General features: G+C 45.2%; 1 protein-coding gene and 1 long non-coding RNA gene across 5 annotated transcripts in view; one reads left to right on the forward strand and one right to left on the reverse strand.

Annotated features, from left to right (window-relative positions):
* The window catches only part of LOC138764096 (noelin-3-like), a 26,093-nt gene continuing 5,427 nt past the window's right edge, over window positions 1–20,666 (forward strand). The window contains exons 1-4 of the mRNA XM_069939467.1: window positions 1–138; window positions 1,689–1,844; window positions 5,070–5,289; window positions 18,985–19,091. Of these exons, the coding sequence (XP_069795568.1) occupies window positions 1,698–1,844; window positions 5,070–5,289; window positions 18,985–19,091 (474 nt within the window). The 5' untranslated portion in view covers window positions 1–138; window positions 1,689–1,697. The remainder of the gene's footprint in view (window positions 139–1,688; window positions 1,845–5,069; window positions 5,290–18,984; window positions 19,092–20,666) is intronic.
* The window catches only part of LOC138764097 (uncharacterized), a 15,019-nt gene continuing 13,295 nt past the window's right edge, over window positions 18,943–20,666 (reverse strand). For all 4 annotated transcript variants that reach the window (XR_011357981.1, XR_011357983.1, XR_011357982.1 and 1 more), the window contains one exon: window positions 18,943–19,065. This is a non-coding gene — a long non-coding RNA (uncharacterized lncRNA). The remainder of the gene's footprint in view (window positions 19,066–20,666) is intronic.

The following is a 20,666-nucleotide window of genomic DNA, read 5'->3' on the forward strand; positions in this document are numbered from 1 at the left end:
AGGCTGAGGGATGGCTGGCAAGTCTACAGCTCAGCCCAGGACCCTGATGGTCGGTGCATTTGCACTGTGGTGGCACCAGAGCAGAACCTGTGCTCCAGGGATGCGCGAAGCCATCAACTCCAGCAGCTCCTGGAGAAGGTAGGGTTTGGCTCATTGGGATCATGTGTGAGGCGGCAATAAGTTCTCATAACACTGCTCAGTACAAGATTCAATTTATTGTCATGTAATAAAAAGTGTCACATTACACAAAATTGCTTTTTTCTGCTGTAAGGCAGACAGATTCGCCATTGGCAGAAATTGCCTGAAAAGCTCTTGCAGTCAGAGAAAGAAGAAAACGAGGGTCCCCCAGAGATGCCAAGTGTCCATAGATTCACCTTCAGCACTCCCGGAGCCTCTGCAGCCATACTGTGTCCAGTCCAAACCATCAGCAGCCCGACCTCCAGATCCAAACCTCCGTGATGATCAGAAACCTTTCAGCATCTTTGGCACCCTCTCACATCTCAGTTCCAATACCTGGTACCCCTTCAGCCAGTCTCAAGCCAGTCCCCAGCAGCCGCAGCTCAGTGCAAGTCCCATGACCACAGTCCCCAGCAGCTCATAACCCGTGTAGGTTTTTTCCACCTCATCACCAACAGTCCACTGTCCTTCAGCCGCAGAGCCCCTCACTGTGGTCACCGCCACCATGATCACTATCCCATGGGTTATCTTCTCTGCTTCTCCTTCTGAAACCTGGCGGGGTGGGGTTTGGGGGGGTAGTCTTGCCATTTTCTGGTGCCTCACACCAGTCCTTCATTTCCCTGGGGTCTGCAACCCCTTGTAGCCGCTGCTGATCATAGGCGCCACCATCTTGTGTCCAGACCCCACGGTCGTGGGATTTTATTTAAAACCACCGTTGGTTCCTTGGAGGGGCTGTTGAAAGCCTGTATGCAGTTGAGGCAGTTGGACTGGGTGGTTGGACCCCGTGGATCCCATGGGAGTGCAATGTCTCCACTCCCCTTTCTCCGAAGGTCCCCACTAAAGGCAGCACTGCCATTACAGCAGCTCCGGCAATGCCGCCGTTTTATGCTCCAAGCAGGCAACATCATTGTGTGTATTTAAGGCAGAGACGGATAGGTATCTGAATCATCAGGGGTATCAAAGGTTTTGGCAAGAAGGCCGGGGAGTGGGGTTGAGTGGGAGAATGGATCAGCTCATGATGGAATGGCGAAGTGGACTCGACAGGCCAAATGGCCCAACTGCTCCTATATCTTGTGGTCTTGTGTGTTGGGGGGTTAATTGGCTGCTGTAAATTGCCTCCAGTGTGTGGGAGAGGGGGGTAGATTTGTGGGGATGGGAGGAGTGGATGCAAATGAAAGGAGAATAAAATGGGATCAATCAGTGCAGATAGGAATAGTTCAGGAAGATAACTTTGGCTGCTCCCCTGACTAACATCAAAACCCATGGGGTCTTAACACTCCATTTTATACCAAATGCTGAAATCCTCATCAGGTCAGAGATAAACAAGACTGGATCCCTCCTTCAGAACCGGGAATGAGTTCTAACAAAATTCCAAGCAAGGGTCTTCAATTTGAAAAGTTAACTTACTACACTCCCCACAGATGCAGCCTGACTTGCCGAGTGTTCCCAGAATTTTCTACTTATTTCAAGTCAGGTTTCCAGCATCTGTCATTTTTTTTATGTTCATCAAGGTGCAGAACATGTCTCAATCCATTGAAGTTCTGAATCTGAGGACCCAGAGGGACTTCCAGTACGTTCTGAAAATGGAAACTCAAATGAAAAGAATGAAGAGTGAGTTCCTTCAGATCGAGGATGATCGGAAGACTCTGTTGTCGAAACATTTCCAGGTATGTTGGAACACTATGGTGGTTTTGACAAAGTTGGGGGGTGGGGGGGGGGGGGTAAATGTTATGTTGGCTACATGGACTTTAGCAAGGCATTTGACAAAGTCTCCCATGGTCAGCTAAGGCAGAAGCTACAGATGCATGGGACCCATGGTGAATCCATGGTTTGGATTCAGAATTAGCTGCTTCATAGATAACAGAGGGTAGTGTGGAAGGATGTTATTTTGGCTGGAGGCCTGTGACCATTGGTGTTCTGCAGAGATCGGTGTTGGGATCTATGTTGTTTTTTGACAGAAGGGGAGTCTTGATAGTTTATAATATCATGAGAGGTATTGATAGGATGGGCAGTCAGAATCTTTTTCTCTGATAGAAGAGTCGCACACTGGAGGATGTGTATTTAAGGTTACAGAGTGGTGGGGGGGGGGTGGTGGAATGTCAGGGTGTCTTTTCCCCTGGAGGATGGGAGTGCCTGGAATGAGCTGCCAGGACTAGTGGTGGAAGCAGATACAATGAGAGAGTTTAAGAGGCTTCCAGACAGATACACAAATATGCAAGGAATAGAGGGATGTGTATCTGTACAAACAGCAGAATCTTGGTTGAATTTGCCTCATGTTTGGCACAGAAGTCATGGGGCCAAAGGCCAAATGTAAGGAGAAGTATAAAGCTGGAGGAAGGACTCTAGGGAGCATTGATGCAATGAGTGAACTTGGAGGGAAAACCCTTAGCTCCCTGTAAGTGGCCAAACACCTGGTCACGGTGGTAAAGAAAGTAAAAACACCAAACTGCTGGAAGAACTCTGCTGGTCTTTTCAGAATCTATAGGAGACAAAGATGTATTGCCAACATTACGGGCCTGAGATATGTCTGTCCATGGTCCCATCCATGGATTACCAGACTAAGACCATCTGCAAATTGGAGGAACATCACCTCATCTTCCAACTGGACACCCTCCAACCAGATGGCATTAATATTGACTTCTCTGGGTTTCATTAAACACCTCTCCACATCTACCTCTTCCCTTATCATCTCTCCTTTCCCTGTCTCCTTTTGCACAAACGTGATAAATTCTATCTAATCCCTTATCACATCCAATTAACACCTTTTGTTGGTTTGGATTCCTCCTCCCCCATTGTTTGAATTTTGAGACTTTCTGATTTTTCCTTGAAGGAGGACCTAAGCCCAAATCATCGGCAATATATCTTTGTCTCCTATGGGTGCTGAAAGACCGGCTGAGTTTCTCCAACATTTCAGTGTGTTTTTACTACAATAACAACATCTGCAGCCTATCTTGTTTCTCATGGTGGTGTAGTTTTAGTGAACTGGAATTAGTGCACATTTGCCTTCATTGTTCAGGGTGTTGAGTAAAAAAGTCAGGTCATGTTGCAGTCATATAAAACTTGGGTTCAGCCATATTTGGAATATTGTGCAGTGTCTGGTCACCACATTACAGGAAGAACATAAACCATGGAACATTACAGCACAGTACAGGCCCTTGGAGAGGGTGCAGAAGCAGTTCACTGGATGTTGCCTGGATTGGAGAGCATTAGCTTTCAGGATTAAGGGTGAAAGGGGAAAAGTTTAAGGGGAACTTCACACAGAGAGTGGTGGGAGTGCAGGACGAGCTGCCAGCTGAGGTGATGAATGCAGGCTCAATTTTAACATTTTAAGAAGAATTTGGACAGGTGGATAAATGGGAGAGGTATGGAGGACTATGAACTGGGTGCAGGTCAAAGGGATTAGTCAAAAAAAAAGGGCCTGTTTCTGTGCTATAATGTTCTGTGGTTCTAGGAGAGGAATGGACAAAGTTTCATTGCTTTCTCTGGAGCATTGGAGTTAGAGGATTAACCTGTTAAGAGTATATAATATTACGAGAGGCATACACAGGGGAGATAGTCAGAGACTGTTTTTGCAAGCTGGAAATGGAAAATACAAGAGAGCATGCATTTAAGGTGTAATGGATAAATAATTTGGGTAGAATTGGTAAGATTTAGAGTAAGTTACATACATACACATATTTTAAAACAGATCTGATTTGAAAGACTGAAGAAATATTGAAGATTTCTGGAGAATGTTATGTACATTCACAAGAAGGTGTTAATTGAACTGACAGCATAAAATGAATGACCATTGTTATGAACTGGTGCTAGAATAGCTACAAGTACCTTTCTGCAGAGTGCTTACAAGAAGGTCACTCCTGGGGTTTGTTTATCTAACAACAGCTTGAGCAGAAGAAATAATTCCTGTTGTTTGCTGAAGAAGGTGGGGGTTTTTGCAAGTGAGTGAATCACATGTTTTTGCTGGAAGTTTCAGTTGGAAAGAGAGGGAGGGAGAGAAGAGAAGCCCTCTCAGCTTGTGTATGTGTGACACAGTGCAAACCAGGAAGAGCTGGTTGAAACTGATGAAAAGTTCCAAAAGCAGTGGATGGCTCAAAGTGCTATCTGTCTGATGTTTCTTTTGGAATAAGAGGAATGGAACTCTGTGGTAGCTTGAAGAAAGAAGTTACCATCTGGAAAACCCTGATGGGGAAAGTTTCATCAGCGAGACATTGAGGTGACTAATGGTGATACCTCAGTTGTGGAAATCCTGGAACAACAAATCTCTCTCTGCAAACCCTACAAGAACCTTCCTGAGAGGTAAACATTTACCTTTCGAGCACCAAAGCCTATTGAACTTTATACATGTTAAATACTGTGCACAGTATAGGAATTGCCTGCAACCAGTGAACTTGGAAGAAGGAGAAGTGAGATTGAACTGTGAACCAAATAACTTTTCTTAAATTTACACACATTTTACATACACATGCGCTTCGAATTAGAAAGGGGTTAATTTGGGTCAGTTAAGTATAGAGTTAAGTTAAAGTTTGATTCTATTTTCATGTTTAAAGTTGATTAAAAATAACTTCTGTTTTAAAAACCACTTGTCTTGCTGAATGTCTATTGCTGCTGGGTTTTGGGGTCCTTTGGGCTCGTAGCAAAGTTGAGATGAAGAAAGGTTGAAATATTCTTTTTACACAGTGGGTGGTGGATGCCTAAATGCACTGCCTCGAGCAGATATGATGTGAATTACTAAGAGGCATTGAGGCATGATCAGGAAGGGAATAGAGGGATGCAGACCATGGGCAGATAGTCTAATTTCAGTTCAATGTAGATATGGGATATGGAAGGGTGTGTTTCTGTGCTATGCTATGTGATCGATGTAAATCCAAGAGGCTCATTGTGATGTTTCTCAGGAGCTGAAGGAGAAAATGCAGGATTTGCTGCCATTGATCCCAGTCCTTGAACAATACAGAACCGACAGCAAGATAATTCTGCAGTTCAAAGAGGAAGTGAGGAATCTGTCAGCAGTGTTGACGGGGATACAAGAAGAAATTGGGGCTTATGATTATGAAGAGCTTCAGCAGAGAGTGCTGAACCTGGAAGCCAGGCTCCACGACTGTGTGAAGAAACTCTGTGAGTTCACCTTACTCTTCCGAAACTTGTGCTGATTAAGGAGGGCAGCAGGCTCAGTTCCTTTAGAATGAAAGTGAATTGTTCATAATTACAGTCACCCATTATGATACAGGTTTGCTGCACGGTTGGTGTAGCGGTTAGCGCAATGCCTTTACAGCGCCAGCGATCAGGAACGGACTGGGCTTCGAATCCCATGCTGTCTGTAAGGAGTTTGTATATACTTCCCCATGTCGGCATGGTTTCCTCAAATCCTTCAAAATGTAAGTTGAGCGGCACGGACTCGTGTGTCAAAATAGCCTGTCGCTGTGCTGTATGCCTACACTTAAAAAATTTTAAAACAGGCTCTTCACCCATCAAGTCCATCCCAACCACTGACCATTGTTTCACCTGTTAGTTTTCCATCCAAAAGGTATAGCAACAAATAAAAGGGTGGTGGTCTCTGAGTGGCCATTTTGAGGGGAAGGGTTGCTGGTTGACTGAGTTCAAGCTTTGGTGAACACAGAGTTCAGTGAGGAGACATTAAGGTAAGGCCGTTGGTTTGTTAAAGGGGCAATGGTGGCAGTCAGTAGAGTGGTGTGCTCCTCCTGTGAGACATAGGAGATCAGCCAGTGTCAGGTATCCCTGACAACTACATCCACAGGGTGCATCCAGCCGCAGCTCCACTCCGACCACACGGATCTGTTGAAGCAGTTAGGCTCATCAGGGAGACAGAGAGGGCATCCTCCCCCCACCTGCCTGCTTTTTGCTCATACATTGACAAAGGGCTCTAGCTAGAAATTTTAGTTGCCCTTTGATTATACATGCTGGCTATTTAGATCCCTACCTTAAATAACCCAACGACCTGGCCTCCACAAACACAGGTGGTAGCAAATTCCAGACATTCACCATTCTCTAGCTAAAGAAATTCCTCTCCATCTCTGTTTTAAATGGGTGCCCTTCAATCCTGTAGTTGTTCTCTCTTGTCCTGGACTCCTCTACCAAAGTGCATGACCATACACTTTCCAACATTGTATTTTATTTGCCACTTCTTTGCTCATTCTCCTAATCTATCTAAGTCTCTCCGCAGCCTCTCCGTTTCCTCCTCGCTACCTGCCCCTTCACCTATCTTTGTATCAACAAAGCCATTTATTGTGTAACCAAATCATTAATATTCAAGAGAAGTGGCCCCAACACCGCCTCCTGTGGGACACCACTGGTAACAGGTATCCAACCAGAATAGGTTGGATACTCTCTGTTTCCCGCTGATCAGCCAATGCTTTACCCATGCTACTATCCCTCCTGTAATTCTTGTAAGTCAGCCTCATGTGCGGCACCTTGTCAAAGGCCTTTGGAAGTCCAAATATTCAACATCCACTACATCTCTCTTTAGCCTGACTGTGGTTTCCTCAAAAACTGCATTACAATCACATTGTCTGCAGACCTTCCTATTTAACTCCGAGGGCTAGAGAGAGTAGTTTCGGGAGCTGGTCACACTGTAGGTTCAGGCAGGCATGTAGTGCTGGAGTCTCCTGTAGCTACACACCTCTCAACAAGTACACAGGCTTGGATATTGTTGGGAATACAAAAGTGGTTATGTAAGTGGAAAGAAAAAGATTGAGAACCACTGATTTAGACAGATGAGGAGAATGGACAGAGAAGTTGCAAATGAAATCTAATGTCAGAAAGTGTACAGTCAAGCACTTTTGTAGAAAAAATAAATGGGGCAAAAATTGAAAATGCCCAGATACAAATGGACCATGTGCAGGACGGCCTGAAGGTAAACTTGCAGGTTGAGTCAATGGTGAAGAAGGCAAATGCAATACTGGCGTTCACTTCAAGAGGATAGAATCTAAGAGCAGGGATGTGATGTAAGGCCCTGGTGAGACCTCAAGTGGAGGATTGTGGGTAGTTTTGGGCTCCTCATTTAAGAAAGGATATGCTGATGTTGGAGAGGGTTCAGAGGAGGTTCACTAGGATGATTCTGGGTATGAAAGGGTTATCATTCAAAGAGTGTTTAACAGTTCTTAGCCTGTACTAATCGGAATTTTGGAGAATGATGGGGGGGTTTCATTGAAACATTTTGAATGTTGAAAGGCGTGGACAGAATAGATGTAGAAAGGTTTTTTCCCAAAGTGGGAGAGTCTAGGACAAGAGAGCACAACTTCAGGATTAAAGGACTTCCGATTAGAACAGAACTCAGAGGAATTTCTTTAGCCAGAGAGGGGTGAATCTGTGGAATTTGTTGCCACAGGCCGTTGTGGAGGCCGGGTCAAGGGTCAAGACAGAGATTGATAGGCTCTTGATTAGCCAGGGCATCAAAGGTTATGGGGAGAAGGCCGGGCAATGAGGCTGAGTGGGGAAATGGATCAGCTCATGATTGAATGGTGAGGCAGACTTGATGGGCTGAATCCCCTATTTCTGCCCCTGTGTCTTATGCTCTTGTAAAAGGGGAAACATATCTGAACATATCTGAATTCTGGGAATTCATCTCAGTATCAACCTTGTATCTCATCTAGTTCCATGGTCTTACCAATCCTAATGTTTTGAAGAAGATCCTCTTTCTTAATCCCAACATGGTGCAGTACACAAGCCTGTCCTATTCTGACCTCACCGTGATCAATGTCCTGTACTCTGTTAAATACTGAAGTAAAGTATTCATTTAGGTCCTCTCCAACCTCCTGTGGCTACAAGCACATGTTGCCTCCTTTATCCTTAAGTGGCCCTACCAGGGGTATGTTTTTTTCTACACAGAGATGTAGGCACTTGGAATGCATTATCAAGGTGGTGCAGGTACAATCTTCTTTGGCTTGGCTTCGCGGACGAAGATTTATGGAGGGGGTAAAAAGTCCACGTCAGCTGCAGGCTCGTTTGTGGCTGACAAGTCCGATGCGGGACAGGCAGACACGATTGCAGCGGTTGCAAGGGAAAATTGGTTGGTTGGGGTTGGGTTTTGGGTTTTTCCTCCTTTGCCTTTTGTCAGTGAGGTGAGCTCTGTGGTCTTCTTCAAAGGAGGTTGCTGCCCGCCAAACTGTGAGGCGCCAAGATGCACGGTCTGAGGCGTTATCAGCCCACTGGCGGTGGTCAATGTGGCAGGCACCAAGAGATTTCTTTAGGCAGTCCTTGTACCTTTTCTTTGGTGCACCTCTGTCACGGTGGCCAGTGGAGAGCTCGCCATATAACACGATCTTGGGAAGGCGATGGTCCTCCATTCTGGAGACGTGACCCATCCAGCGCAGCTGGATCTTCAGCAGCGTGGACTCGATGCTGTCGACCTCTGCCATCTCGAGTACTTCGACGTTAGGGATGTAAGCGCTCCAATGGATGTTGAGGATGGAGCGGAGACAACGCTGGTGGAAGCGTTCTAGGAGCCGTAGGTGGTGCCGGTAGAGGACCCATGATTCGGAGCCGAACAGGAGTGTGGGTATGACAACGGCTCTGTATACGCTTATCTTTGTGAGGTTTTTCAGTTGGTTGTTTTTCCAGACTCTTTTGTGTAGTCTTCCAAAGGCGCTATTTGCCTTGGCGAGTCTGTTGTCTATCTCATTGTCGATCCTTGCATCTGATGAAATGGTGCAGCCGAGATAGGTAAACTGGTTGACCGTTTTGAGTTTTGTGTGCCCGATGGAGATGTGGGGGGGCTGGTAGTCATGGTGGGGAGCTGGCTGATGGAGGACCTCAGTTTTCTTCAGGCTGACTTCCAGGCCAAACATTTTGGCAGTTTCCGCAAAGCAGGACGTCAAGCGCTGAAGAGCTGGCTCTGAATGGGCAACTAAAGCGGCATCATCTGCAAAGAGTAGTTCACGGACAAGTTTCTCTTGTGTCTTGGTGTGAGCTTGCAGGCGCCTCAGATTGAAGAGACTGCCATCCGTGCGGTACCGGATGTAAACAGCGTCTTCATTGTTGAGGTCTTTCATGGCTTGGTTCAGCATCATGCTGAAGAAGATTGAAAAGAGGGTTGGTGCGAGAAGACAGCCTTGCTTCACGCCATTGTTAATGGAGAAGGGTTCAGAGAGCTCATTGCTGTATCTGACCCGACCTTGTTGGTTTTCGTGCAGTTGGATAATTATGTTGAGGAACTTTGGGGGACATCCGATGCGCTCTAGTATTTGCCAAAGCCCTTTCCTGCTCACGGTGTCGAAGGCTTTGGTGAGGTCAACAAAGGTGATGTAGAGTCCTTTGTAGCTCAAACTACAGGGGAATCACGTTGCTCTCCATTGCAGGCAAAATCTTCGCTAGGATTCTACTAAATAGAATAATACCTAGTGTCGCCGAGAATATTCTCCCAGAATCACAGTGCGGCTTTCGCGCAAACAGAGGAACCACTGACATGGTCTTTGCCCTCAGACAGCTCCAAGAAAAGTGCAGAGAACAAAACAAAGGACTCTACATCACCTTTTGCAGGTGCAATAGAGACATTTAAAAGACTCTTACATGGGAGCATAGATGAAATAAAAATAGAGGGTTATGGGTGTGAAGCAGGGAAGGGTTAGATTGTTGAGTAGGTTTTTATTGCCCTTGATGAGCCAGGGCATCAAAGGTCATGGGGAGAAGGCCGGACAATGGGGCTGAGTGGGGAAATGGATCATGATTAAATGGCGGGGCTGACTCAATGGACTACAAATAGCCTGTTTCTGCTCCTGTGTCTTATGGTCTGATGGAATGTGCAAACCGTGACAAGATTTGGGGGTGGGGGAGCTTTTAAAACTCAAGTGTGTAGTAACCCCTTCACACAGGGGAAGGAAAATATTTTGGAGCATCTTCACTCCACCTGCCACTACATCTAGGATCTCCCAGTGGCCATGAACTTCAATTCAACTTCCCATCCCATACTGACATACTGTCCCTGTCCATGGAGACATGTTGATGTCACACAGTAATTGGAAGAATAGCACCTTGTGTTCTGTCTTGGCGGTCTCCAACCAGCAGGTAGCATCATCATTGATCTCCTTTCTTTCTATACCTCCTTCCCCCCCCCCCTTATTTTCCCTTATCTCTGGCCCTATTCCTCCTCCTCCTTTCCTTCTCTCTCGACCTTCGTGTCAAACACGTATCCCTTCCTCCAGCTTCCAATCCCTTCCCTTCATTCCATGACCAATCAAGAGTGCATCTTGCTCAGCCATCTGCCTCTTCCTCTTATCTCCTCTTAGCATCTTATTCCACCCCCCCCCCCCACCCACCCACCTGTATTCACCAGCAGACCTGTGCTCCTCCTTTCCCCAACCAACCTTTTATTTGGGTCACTGCCCCATTTTACCTAATAATGATGAAGGGTTTCAACCCAAAATGTCATCGGTGAACTGCCATTCAAGGATGCTGCCACAACCCCTGAGTTCCTCCAGAATTTTGTGAGTTTTTTCAATGTTTATGCATATACCCCAGAGGGCTATACTGCTGGATCAATGGGGGTTTTACAGAGGAGGGGTGTGGAGACTGGATCGCTGGGGATTTAAAGAGGAAGGGTGTGGAGACTGGATCACTGGAGGTTTAAAGAGGAGGGGTGTGGAGACTGAATCACTGGAGGTTTAAAGAGGAGTGTGGTTACTGGATCATTGGGGATTTAAAGAGGAGGGGTGTGGAGACGGGTTTAAAGAGGGAGTGTGGAGACTGGATCACTGGGAGATTAAAGAGGAGAGGGGTGGAGACGGGATCACCGGGGGTTTAAAGAGGGGGTGTGGAGACTGGATCACTGGGGGATTAAAGAGGAGGGGTGTGGAGACGAGATCACCGGGGGTTTAAAGAGGAGGGGTGCAGAGACTGGATAACTGGAGGTTTAAAGAGGAGGGGTGTGGTTACTGGATCACTGGGGATTTAAAGAGGAGGGGTGTGGAGACAGGATCACCGGGGGTTTAAAGAGGGAGTGTGGAGACTGAATAACTGGGGGATTAAAGAGGAGGGGTGTCTCTTTCTCCCCCACCATCGAAGTGATTGAGCAGGATAGTTGTCTGAAGAGGGTGCACAAAAATCACTGAGGACCCCTTCCACCATGCGCAGAGCATCATTCAACTGCTCCTGTTGCGGAAATTATACAGGAGGATCAGAGCTAACATGGCCAGGCTGAGGAACAGCTTTTTCCCATGGGCAGTGAGAATGCTGAACAACCAAAGTGACTGGCCACATCAGTAAGTGCATTGAGGATGTCACCGAGATCAAATGTCTCACAACCAGAGCTAACCAGGGCTAACCAGAAACTATGGTTGGATGCAAAGGTCTGGGCCATTCTCAGACCTGAAGGATGCTTCCTTCAGGACAGGGGATAGGATGGCACTAAGATCATCCAGGGCTGAACTCTCCTGTGCAGTCCGGAAGGCAAAGATCCACAGGCAACTGTGTGACACAAATAGCATGAGGTGCACGTGGCAAGGAATCAAGACCATTACAGATCAACCTTATGAATTAAGGGCAATGACATCTCCCTTCCAGACAAACTGAACACCTTCTGTGAACGGTTTGATGAGAAGAACAGGGTGATGCCAAAGAAAGCTCCATGTCTCTGTGAGGAACGGGCACTCTGCAAAGATGCGGCCACGTGAGGAGAACCCTATTCAGGGTGAACCCACACAGGGAGCAGGACCAGACAACATACCTCTCGGTTACTGAAGGACTGCACAGATCAATTGACAGAGGACTTCACGGACATTTTCAACATCTCACTGCAGCAGCCCATCATTCCCGCAGGGTTCAAGACAGCCACCATCATCCTGGTACCCAGAGAGCAACAATAACAGGCCTCAATGACTCCGCCCTGTGGCACTGACCTCCACCATTATGCAATGCTTCGAGTGTCTGGAGATGGAACACATCAAAGAACACCTCCCAGAGACGCTGGACCCATTTCAATTTGCCTAGAGAAGAAACTGTTCCACAGACTATCGTATAGCTTTGTCGCTTCACTCTGTCCTAGCCTATTGGAAAACGATGCCTCATACACCAGGCTGTTGTTCATTTACCAGCCAGAGGCTGGTGGAGAAGCTGGCCTCACTGGGACTCAACACCCCTCTCTGTAACTGGATCCTGGACTTCCTAATGGAAAGACCACAGAATATCTGGGTCGGTAGCAGAATATGGAGCACCGTCACGCTGAGCACTGGTACACCTCGGGCTGGGTGCTCAACCCGCTCCTGTTCACACTACTGACCCACAACTGCATCGCCAGATCCAGCTCCAACAGTGAGATCCATTTTGTAGATGACACAACAGTCGTTGGTCTCATCAGCAATAACAATGAGTAGCTCTACAGAGTAAAGGTGGGAAACCTCGTGAAATGGTGCAAGTGTAACAACGTGAGTCTCAAGGTGGACAAGATGAAGGAAGAAGACGATCGTGGACTTCAGGAGGACCAGGAATGACCACCCTTCACTACACATCAACAACTCTGTCATGGAGACACCAAGTTCCTTGGAGTTCACTTAACCAGTGACCTATCATGGACACTCAACATCTCCTCACTGGTCAGGAAGGCACAACAGCGACTTCACTTCCTGAGGAGACTGAAGTGGGCAAGGCTACTGGCCACCATCACATCAACCTTCTACAGGAATTCTATCGAGAGCGTCCTGGCCAGGTGCATCACAGTGTGGTACGGTTACTACAGAACAATGAATCAGAGGTCAATCCACAGGACTATAAGAGTGGCAGAGAGGATCATTCGAGTCTCCCTCCCGCCATCAACATAATCTACCAGGATCATTGTCTGAAGAAGTCGCGTAAAATTATTGAGGACCCCTGCACACCCCGCACACAGTCTATTTCATCTGTTCCTGTCAGGGAAGAGATAAGGGAGATGCTCTGAATGTAGTAAACACACCAAAATGCTGGAGGAACTCAGCCAATCTTTTAGCATCTATGGGATACAAAGGTCTATCGCTAACATTTCAGGCCTGAGCCCCTTCTTCAAGGAAAATTCAAAAAAGGCAGAATGAGGATGTATCAAAAAGTTTCAGTACTAATGGGGGAGGAATCCAGACCAACAAAAGGTGTTCATTTTATGTGATAAGGGACTAAGTAGAATTTATCATGTCTGTGTGAAAGGAGACAGGGAATGGAAAGAATTGGGGGGGGGGGGTGGAAGCAGGGGGTGGGGTGGGTTTAATGAAAGCCAGAGAAGTATCAGAGCCAGCTTCTTCCCATGCACAGTGAGAATGGTGAACAACCAAAGGAATTGCTCACACTGACCCTCCAAAACTCTCATTTGTACAAAACAATATATTTTTTAATTTCTTTGTATTGATGAACTTTTAGTTCTTCAAATGTATTGTTGCAGGTTATATTATATTTTATATATAAATGTGTCCTTAAAAGAGATAGATTGTGGGGGTTCAGTGTAGGTCATTTCACAAACAGATACTTACATTTCACATCAAATGAAGCCAGACATTTAAGGCACCAGTGATTTTTGCAAAGACAATGGAAAGAATTTCAAAAGCAGGTGCAAATGGAAAAGTCCGGGGGCTCAAGTGCTGATAAAGATCTTTCAAGGATTGGGTTTGGTGCCTTGTTGTGGGGGGGGGGGGGTTCTGGTTTTTACAAGCAGAGGAAAGAAAACAGGATTGCAGTAGCTTTTGAGGCTGCAACATGGTAAGCTGGCAGTCTTGATAAAAACCTCATGTTGAAGACGGGTTGTGAGTTCTGAGCTCACCCTGTTCAAAACCTTGTAGCTCTTACAAGAGGAAATGTCTGGCTGGAGTATTTTTCCTGAAATAAGAGAAACAAGAGGAACTCTGTGGTGATAGTGATTGGGGACACTTCGATTAGGTGTGTGGATAGGGGTGTCTGTGGACGAGGTCGAGGCTCCCGGCTGGTGTGTTGCCTCCCAGGTGCCAGGGACAGGGATGTCTCTGATCAGGTTCACAGCATTCTGGTAGGGGAGGGGAAGCAGACAGACATTGTGACCGTGTGGGGACTAATGACACAGAGAAGGGTAGGGATGAGGTCTTAAAAAGAGAATACAGGGAGTTAGGTAGGAGGTTAAGAAATAAGACCTCACGGGTGGTGATCTCAGAATTGCTGCCAAGTGCCATGTGTAGAGAGGATAGAATTAGGAGGATGTGGCAGATGAACGTGTGGCGGAAGAGTTGGTGCAGGGACAGGGGTTCAGATTTCTGGATCATTGGGGTCTCTTCTGGGGAAGGTCTGACCTGTACAAAAAGGGCAGGCTGCACCTGAACTGCAGGGGGACCAATATCCTGGCAGGCAGGTTTGTAAGAGCTGTTGGGGAGAGTTTACACTAGTTTGGCAGGGAGCTGGGAATATGAACCTTGGTGCTGAAATTAGGGAAGAAAGAAACCAGGGTGTAATGGTGGACACAGTTAAAATTGGAAATTGATGTGCAGCAAAAAGGACAAAGGAGAAGACCAGAGAACAATGAAACTACAGAGACCGGTCTAAGGGGATGGTACTGAAATGCACAGAGAATTAAGGATAAGGGAGATGACCTGGGTGTGCAGATTCAAATGGAATGGTAGGACATTGTGGCCATCACCGAAACATGGCTAAATGAGGGATGTGATTGGGAACTGAATGTCCAGGGATACTCCTTATATAGGAAAGATAGGCAGGTAGGTCGAGGGGGTGGCCTGGCCCTGATGGGAAATAATGCGATTAAATCTTTTAAAAGAGGGGACATCGGGGCAGAAATTGTGGAATCTTTATGGGTTGAAATAAGAAATGGCAAGGGTAAAAAGACCTTACTAGCTGTAATATACAGGCCCCCAAACACCTGCTGGAAAGTGGTCTGCGATAAGTAGCTGCAAATAGAAAAAGCAGGTCAGAAGGAGAATGTCAAGATAATTATGGGAGATTTTAATGTGAATGGGGATTGGGAATGTCAGTAAGATGCAAGGTCTCAGGAGAAAGAGTTTCTAGGATGCCTAAAGGATGGCTTTTTGGAACAGTTGGTCGATCAGCCCATCAGAAGATTGGCGGTTTTGGATTGGGTGATGTGTAATGAACCTGAGGTGATTAGGGATTTAAAGGTTGTGGAGCTCTTAGGAAGTAGTGATCACAACATGATAGAATTCAGCTTCCAATTTGAATGGGAAAAAATGATATCAGATGTGTCAATATTTCAGTGGAACAAAGGGAATTACAGTAGGATGAGAGAGGAACTGGTCCAAGTTGACTGGAAAAGTCAGCTCGATCGGGGGGGGTGGGGAGGCAGAGCAGAATTGGATGATATTTCTACAAAAAGTAAAGAAAGCACAGGATAGATATATTCCAAGAAAAAGGAAAATTATGAATGGTAAAATGACAGATGTGACTAAGAGAGGTGACTAAGAGAGGTTAAAGCTAAAACAAAAGGAAAAGTGCGGACAAACGGTAGCAAAAAATACTGGAAAAGCAGAGGATGGGAAATTTTTTAAAACAGAGAGTCATTATGAAATAAAAGATGAATTATTGAAGGAAATTGGCAAATAACATACAAAAGAGTTTCTTCGAACATATAAAAAGTAAAAGAGAGACAAGGGTAGATAGAGGGCCAATTAAAAATGAATTTGGAGAAAATATAACAGGTGACAAAGAGATGGCAGAGGAACTAAATGGATATTTTGCATCAGTCTTCACTGAGGAAGACAAAAGCAACAGACTCGATATTCAAAGGTCTCAGAATAAAATTAAGAGCAGTCAGAATTACATAGAAGTGCTTAGTAAGATGAATGGTCTAAAAGTAGATAAGTCTCCAGGACCGAATGAGGTGCACCCAGGGGTTCTGAAAGGAGATGGCTTTGGAGATTGTATTGGAATTGATTTTCCAGAAATCAGAAGACTCCGATATAGTTTTGCTGTTTAAGAAAGGATGGAGGCAGAAAAAAAAGGAAATTATTGGCCTATTAGGCTGACTTCAGTAGTTGGAAATTTGTTGGAGTCGATCCTCAAGGACGAGGTTATGGAATACTTTGAGGTGCACAACATGATAGGTCCAGCTGGCATGGGGACCAACCTATTGGAATTTTTTGAGGAAATCTCAAGTAGGATGGACAAGGGAGAGGCTGTGGATGTGTATTTGAATTTTCAAAAGGCCTTTGATAAGGTGCTGCATAAGAGGCTGTTTAACAAGATGAGGGCCCATAGAATTACAGGAAAAATAATAGACTAGGTGGAGCATTGGCTGATAGGCAAGAAGCAAAGGGTGGGAATAAAGGGATCCTATTCAGGTTGGTTGTTTGTTACTCGTGGTGTCTGCAAGGGCCGATGTTGGGGATGCTTCTTTTTACAATGTATTTTGATGATTTAGGTTGTGGATTAAATGGTTTCGTGGAAAAGTTTGCAGATGACACCAAGAGCACAAAGCGTAAAAGAAATCAAAAGCTTACAGAAAGACTTGGGACAGCTTAGGAGAATGGGTGAAGGAATGGCAAATGTGATATAATATTGAGAAATATATGGTTGTGCATTTTGGTCAAGGAATTAAACGGTTGGATTATTATTTGGATGGGGAGAAAATTCAAACCTCTGAAGTACAAAGGGACTTGGGGGGTCCTCGTGCAGGATAACCTGAAAGTTGACTGCCAGGTTGGATCGGCGGTAAAGAAGGCGAATGCTATGTTGGCATTTGTTTCAAAGGGGATTGTGTATAAAATAAAGAAGTGTTGATAAGACTCTATGGGGCACTAGTGAGACCTGATTTGGAGTAACTGTGTGCAGCTTTGGGCCCGATATCTAAGAAAGGATATAGCAAGGTTGGAGAGGGTACAGAGGAGGTTTACCAGAATGATTCCAGGAATGAAAAGGCTAACTTATGAGGAACACTTAGTGGCTCTTGGACTCTATTCATTAGAATATAGAAGAATGAAAGTGGATCTCATAGAAACATTTTGAATAATGAATGGATTGAACAGAGTAGATGTAAATAAGATGTTTCCCCTTTTGGGTGATTCCAGGACAAGAGGGCACAGTCTTAGAATTTAAAAAATACCAATTTACAACAAAGATGAGGAGAAATTTCTTTAGCCAGAGGATAGTAGATTTGTGGAATTCGTTGCCACGTGCAGCTGTGGAGACAGGATTATTGGAGGAATTTAAAGGGGAAATTGATAGGTATCTAATTAGTCAGGAGATCATGGGATATGGGGACAAGGCAGAAACTTGGAACTAGATGCGAGGTTTCACAGAGCAGGCTCGATCAGTTAAATAGCCTGCTTCTGTTCCTTTTTCTTGTGATCTTGTGACCTGGAAGAAGAGGTTATCATTTGGAAAACCTTGATGGGGAAAGTTTCTTCGGCAAAGCACTGAAGTGACTGATCAGAGGAAATCAGTTTGTGTGTGTCCAATGAGCAACAAATAGCTCTCTGAAACCAACAAGAATCATCCTGAAGGTCACCATTTACCTTTGAGCACCAGAACCTGGTGAAAATTCATATATGTTAAACTCTTGTGTACAGTATAAGAATTGCCTGATACAAATGAACTTGGAAAAATGAATGATTGGACCGTGAAATAAAGAACCATCCTGAACATATACACATTACATACATGTGCGCTAAGAATGAGAAGGGGGTTATGTTAAAGTTTGATCCTGTTTTCATGTTTAAAGAAAATTAAACACAACTTTTGTTTCAGTAACCATTTGTCTTGGTGAATTTCTATTGCTGCTGGGTTTTGGAATCCTCATATGTTTGTTGTGCCTGTGTGTTTTGCACTGAGGAATGGAGAATGCTGTTTCATCAGGTTGTACTTGTATAATCTTGTACTTGTGGTGTCACACCAACAACCTTGCGCTCAACGTGAGCAAAACCAAGGAGATGATTGTGGACTTCAGGAGGATGTCAGGGGAACACGACCCAGTCCTCATCGAGGGCTCAGAAGTGAACAGGGTCAAGAACTTCAAATTCCTGTGTGTCTACATCTCCGAGGATCTGCCCTGGAGCCTCCATGGAGATGCAATCATGAAGAAGGCTCGCCAGCGGCTATACTTTGTGAGGTGCCTGAGGAGATTCTGTGCATCATTGAAGACTCTCATAAACTTCTACAGATGTACCGTGGAGAGCATTCTGGCTGGTTGCATAACCTTCCAGTATGGAGGTGCCAACATTCAGAACAAGACTAAACTCTAGAGGGTTGTTAACTCAGCCTGCAATATCACAGGCACCAAACTTCACTCCATCAAGGGCATCTACATGAGGCAGTGTCTTAAAAAAAATAGCCTCTATCCTCAAAGACCCCACCCTCCATGCCATACCTTCTTCACTCTGCTACCATTGGGAAAAGATACAGGAGCCTAAAGACGAGCACTCAGCGGCACAAGGACAGCTTCTTCCCCAATGGCATCAGATTCCGGAATAATCAATGGGCCATCGACACTGCCTCACTTTCCATGCACTATTTTGATATTTTTAAATTTATTGTAGTAAAAGTGGTTCTATGAATGTTCGCACTGGTGATGCTGCCACAAACACCAAATTTTGTGACTTGTCTGACAATAAATCCTGATTCTGATTCTGAATCTGACTATCACTGGGAATTTAAAGAGATGAATGATTTGAAAGATCAGGAGTTAAGGATGATGGGGAAGAGGCCATGATCATATTGAATAGTGGGGCAGGCTAGAAGACTGAGTACTTTCTCCTGCTCCGATTTTATGTGAAATCCACATGTTCACAAAGAGAGCCCATTTCCTGGGAAAACTGTGGTGATCTGGCAAGGAATGTGTCTTGAGTTAAAGACTTCCTGATGGCCAAATTTTAAAATCCTGGTGAAACATTTTATTAATTATTTTCACAGCATGTGGCAAGTTGATGAAAATCAGTCTCCCGATCACAGTAAAGTCGTCTGGCACCAGATTCGGAGCATGGATGACAGACCCTGTTGCAGCACAGAGAGAAGACAAGGTTAGTGTGAAAATGGGTCAGAAATAGAGAGCGTGGTGGGTGGAGGTGAGAACTCAGATAGGTAAAATGAGCAAAGAGGAGTTCCACAGGACTGCAGCTGTGACTGTAGTTGTTGACAGTAAATGAACATAGGAAAAGGGACCTTCACCCCACCAGGTGTGTGCTGACCATTAAGAACATTAATGAAAGTTATACTGTACAGGTGTTGGAAACATGTGAGACTGTAGGTGCTGGAATCTGGAGCAGAAAATAAACTGCAGGAGGAAAAAAATCAGGGAGCATCTGTAAAGGCAGAGGGATGATTGATGCTTCAAAGTTGAGTAAAAGCACACTGAAATGCCAGAGGAACTCAGATGGTCTTTTCAGTGTCCATAAGAGACAAAGATATATTGCCGATGTTTTGGGCCTGAGGCCTTCTTCAAGGAACAAGCAGAATGAGTGAGAAGCAGGAAATCTCAGAAAGTCTCAGAATATAAACCGTGCTAGTTGGGAGAGGAATTCAGAACAAACAATAAGTGTTAATTGGACATATCACAATTACAGCACGGAAACAGGCCAATTTGGCCCTTCTAGTCCGCACTGATCCAAGTCCTCTCCTCTAATCCCACTTACCAGCACCCTGCCCATATCCCTCCATCTCCCTCCCATCCATATACTTATCCAACTCTTTCTTAAATGACAAATTGACCCTGCCTCCACCACCTTTCCCGGAAGCCCACTCCACACAGTAACCACTCTCATTTTCCCTGTTTCTTATATTTATTGGAGTACTCCATCTTTTTTAGAACCAAGTTTCCAATATCCCTTGAGAACCATGGCTCTCTCAAACTTTTGACCTTCTCAACCTCACAGGTATATAAAGATTTTGTACTCTTGAAATCTCTCTTTTAAAAGTCCTCCATTTCTCTATTACATCCTTCCCAGAAAACAAATGGTCCCAATCCACCCCTTGTAAATCCTTCCGCATCTCCTCAAACCTAACTTTTCCCCACTCAAAAACCTCAACTCTGGGCCCAGACCTATCCTTTTCCATAATTACCTTGAAGCTAATGGCACCATGCTCACTGGACCCGAAGTGCTCGCCCACACATATCTCTGTCACCTGACCCATCTCATTCCCCAACAGTCAATCCAACACAGCTCCCTCTCTAGTTGGTATCTCCACGTATTGATGTAAAAAGCTATCCTGCACACATTTTACAAACTCCAACCCATCCAGCCCTTTCATGGAATGGGTTTCCCAATCAATATTCGGAAAATTAAAATCCCCCACAATCACTACCTTGTGCCTATTACAAACATCTGCTATCTCCCTACTAATTTGATCCACTAATTCGCGTTCCCTATTCGGTGGTCTATAATACACCCCTATAATTGTAACTTCCCCTTTTCCATTCCCCAATTCCACCCAAATAGCCTCCTTGGACGAGCCTTCTATTCAATCGCACCTAAGCACTGCTGTAATATTTTCTCTAACAAGTAGTGCAACCCCACCCCCCCAATTCTATCACACCTAAAGCAACTAAATCCAGGAATATTTAGCTGCCAGTCACATCCCTCCTGTAACCATGTTTC

The sequence above is a fragment of the Narcine bancroftii genome, chromosome 5 (assembly GCF_036971445.1).
Source record: "Narcine bancroftii isolate sNarBan1 chromosome 5, sNarBan1.hap1, whole genome shotgun sequence".
In the NCBI taxonomy this organism is placed as follows: Eukaryota; Metazoa; Chordata; class Chondrichthyes; order Torpediniformes; family Narcinidae; genus Narcine; species Narcine bancroftii.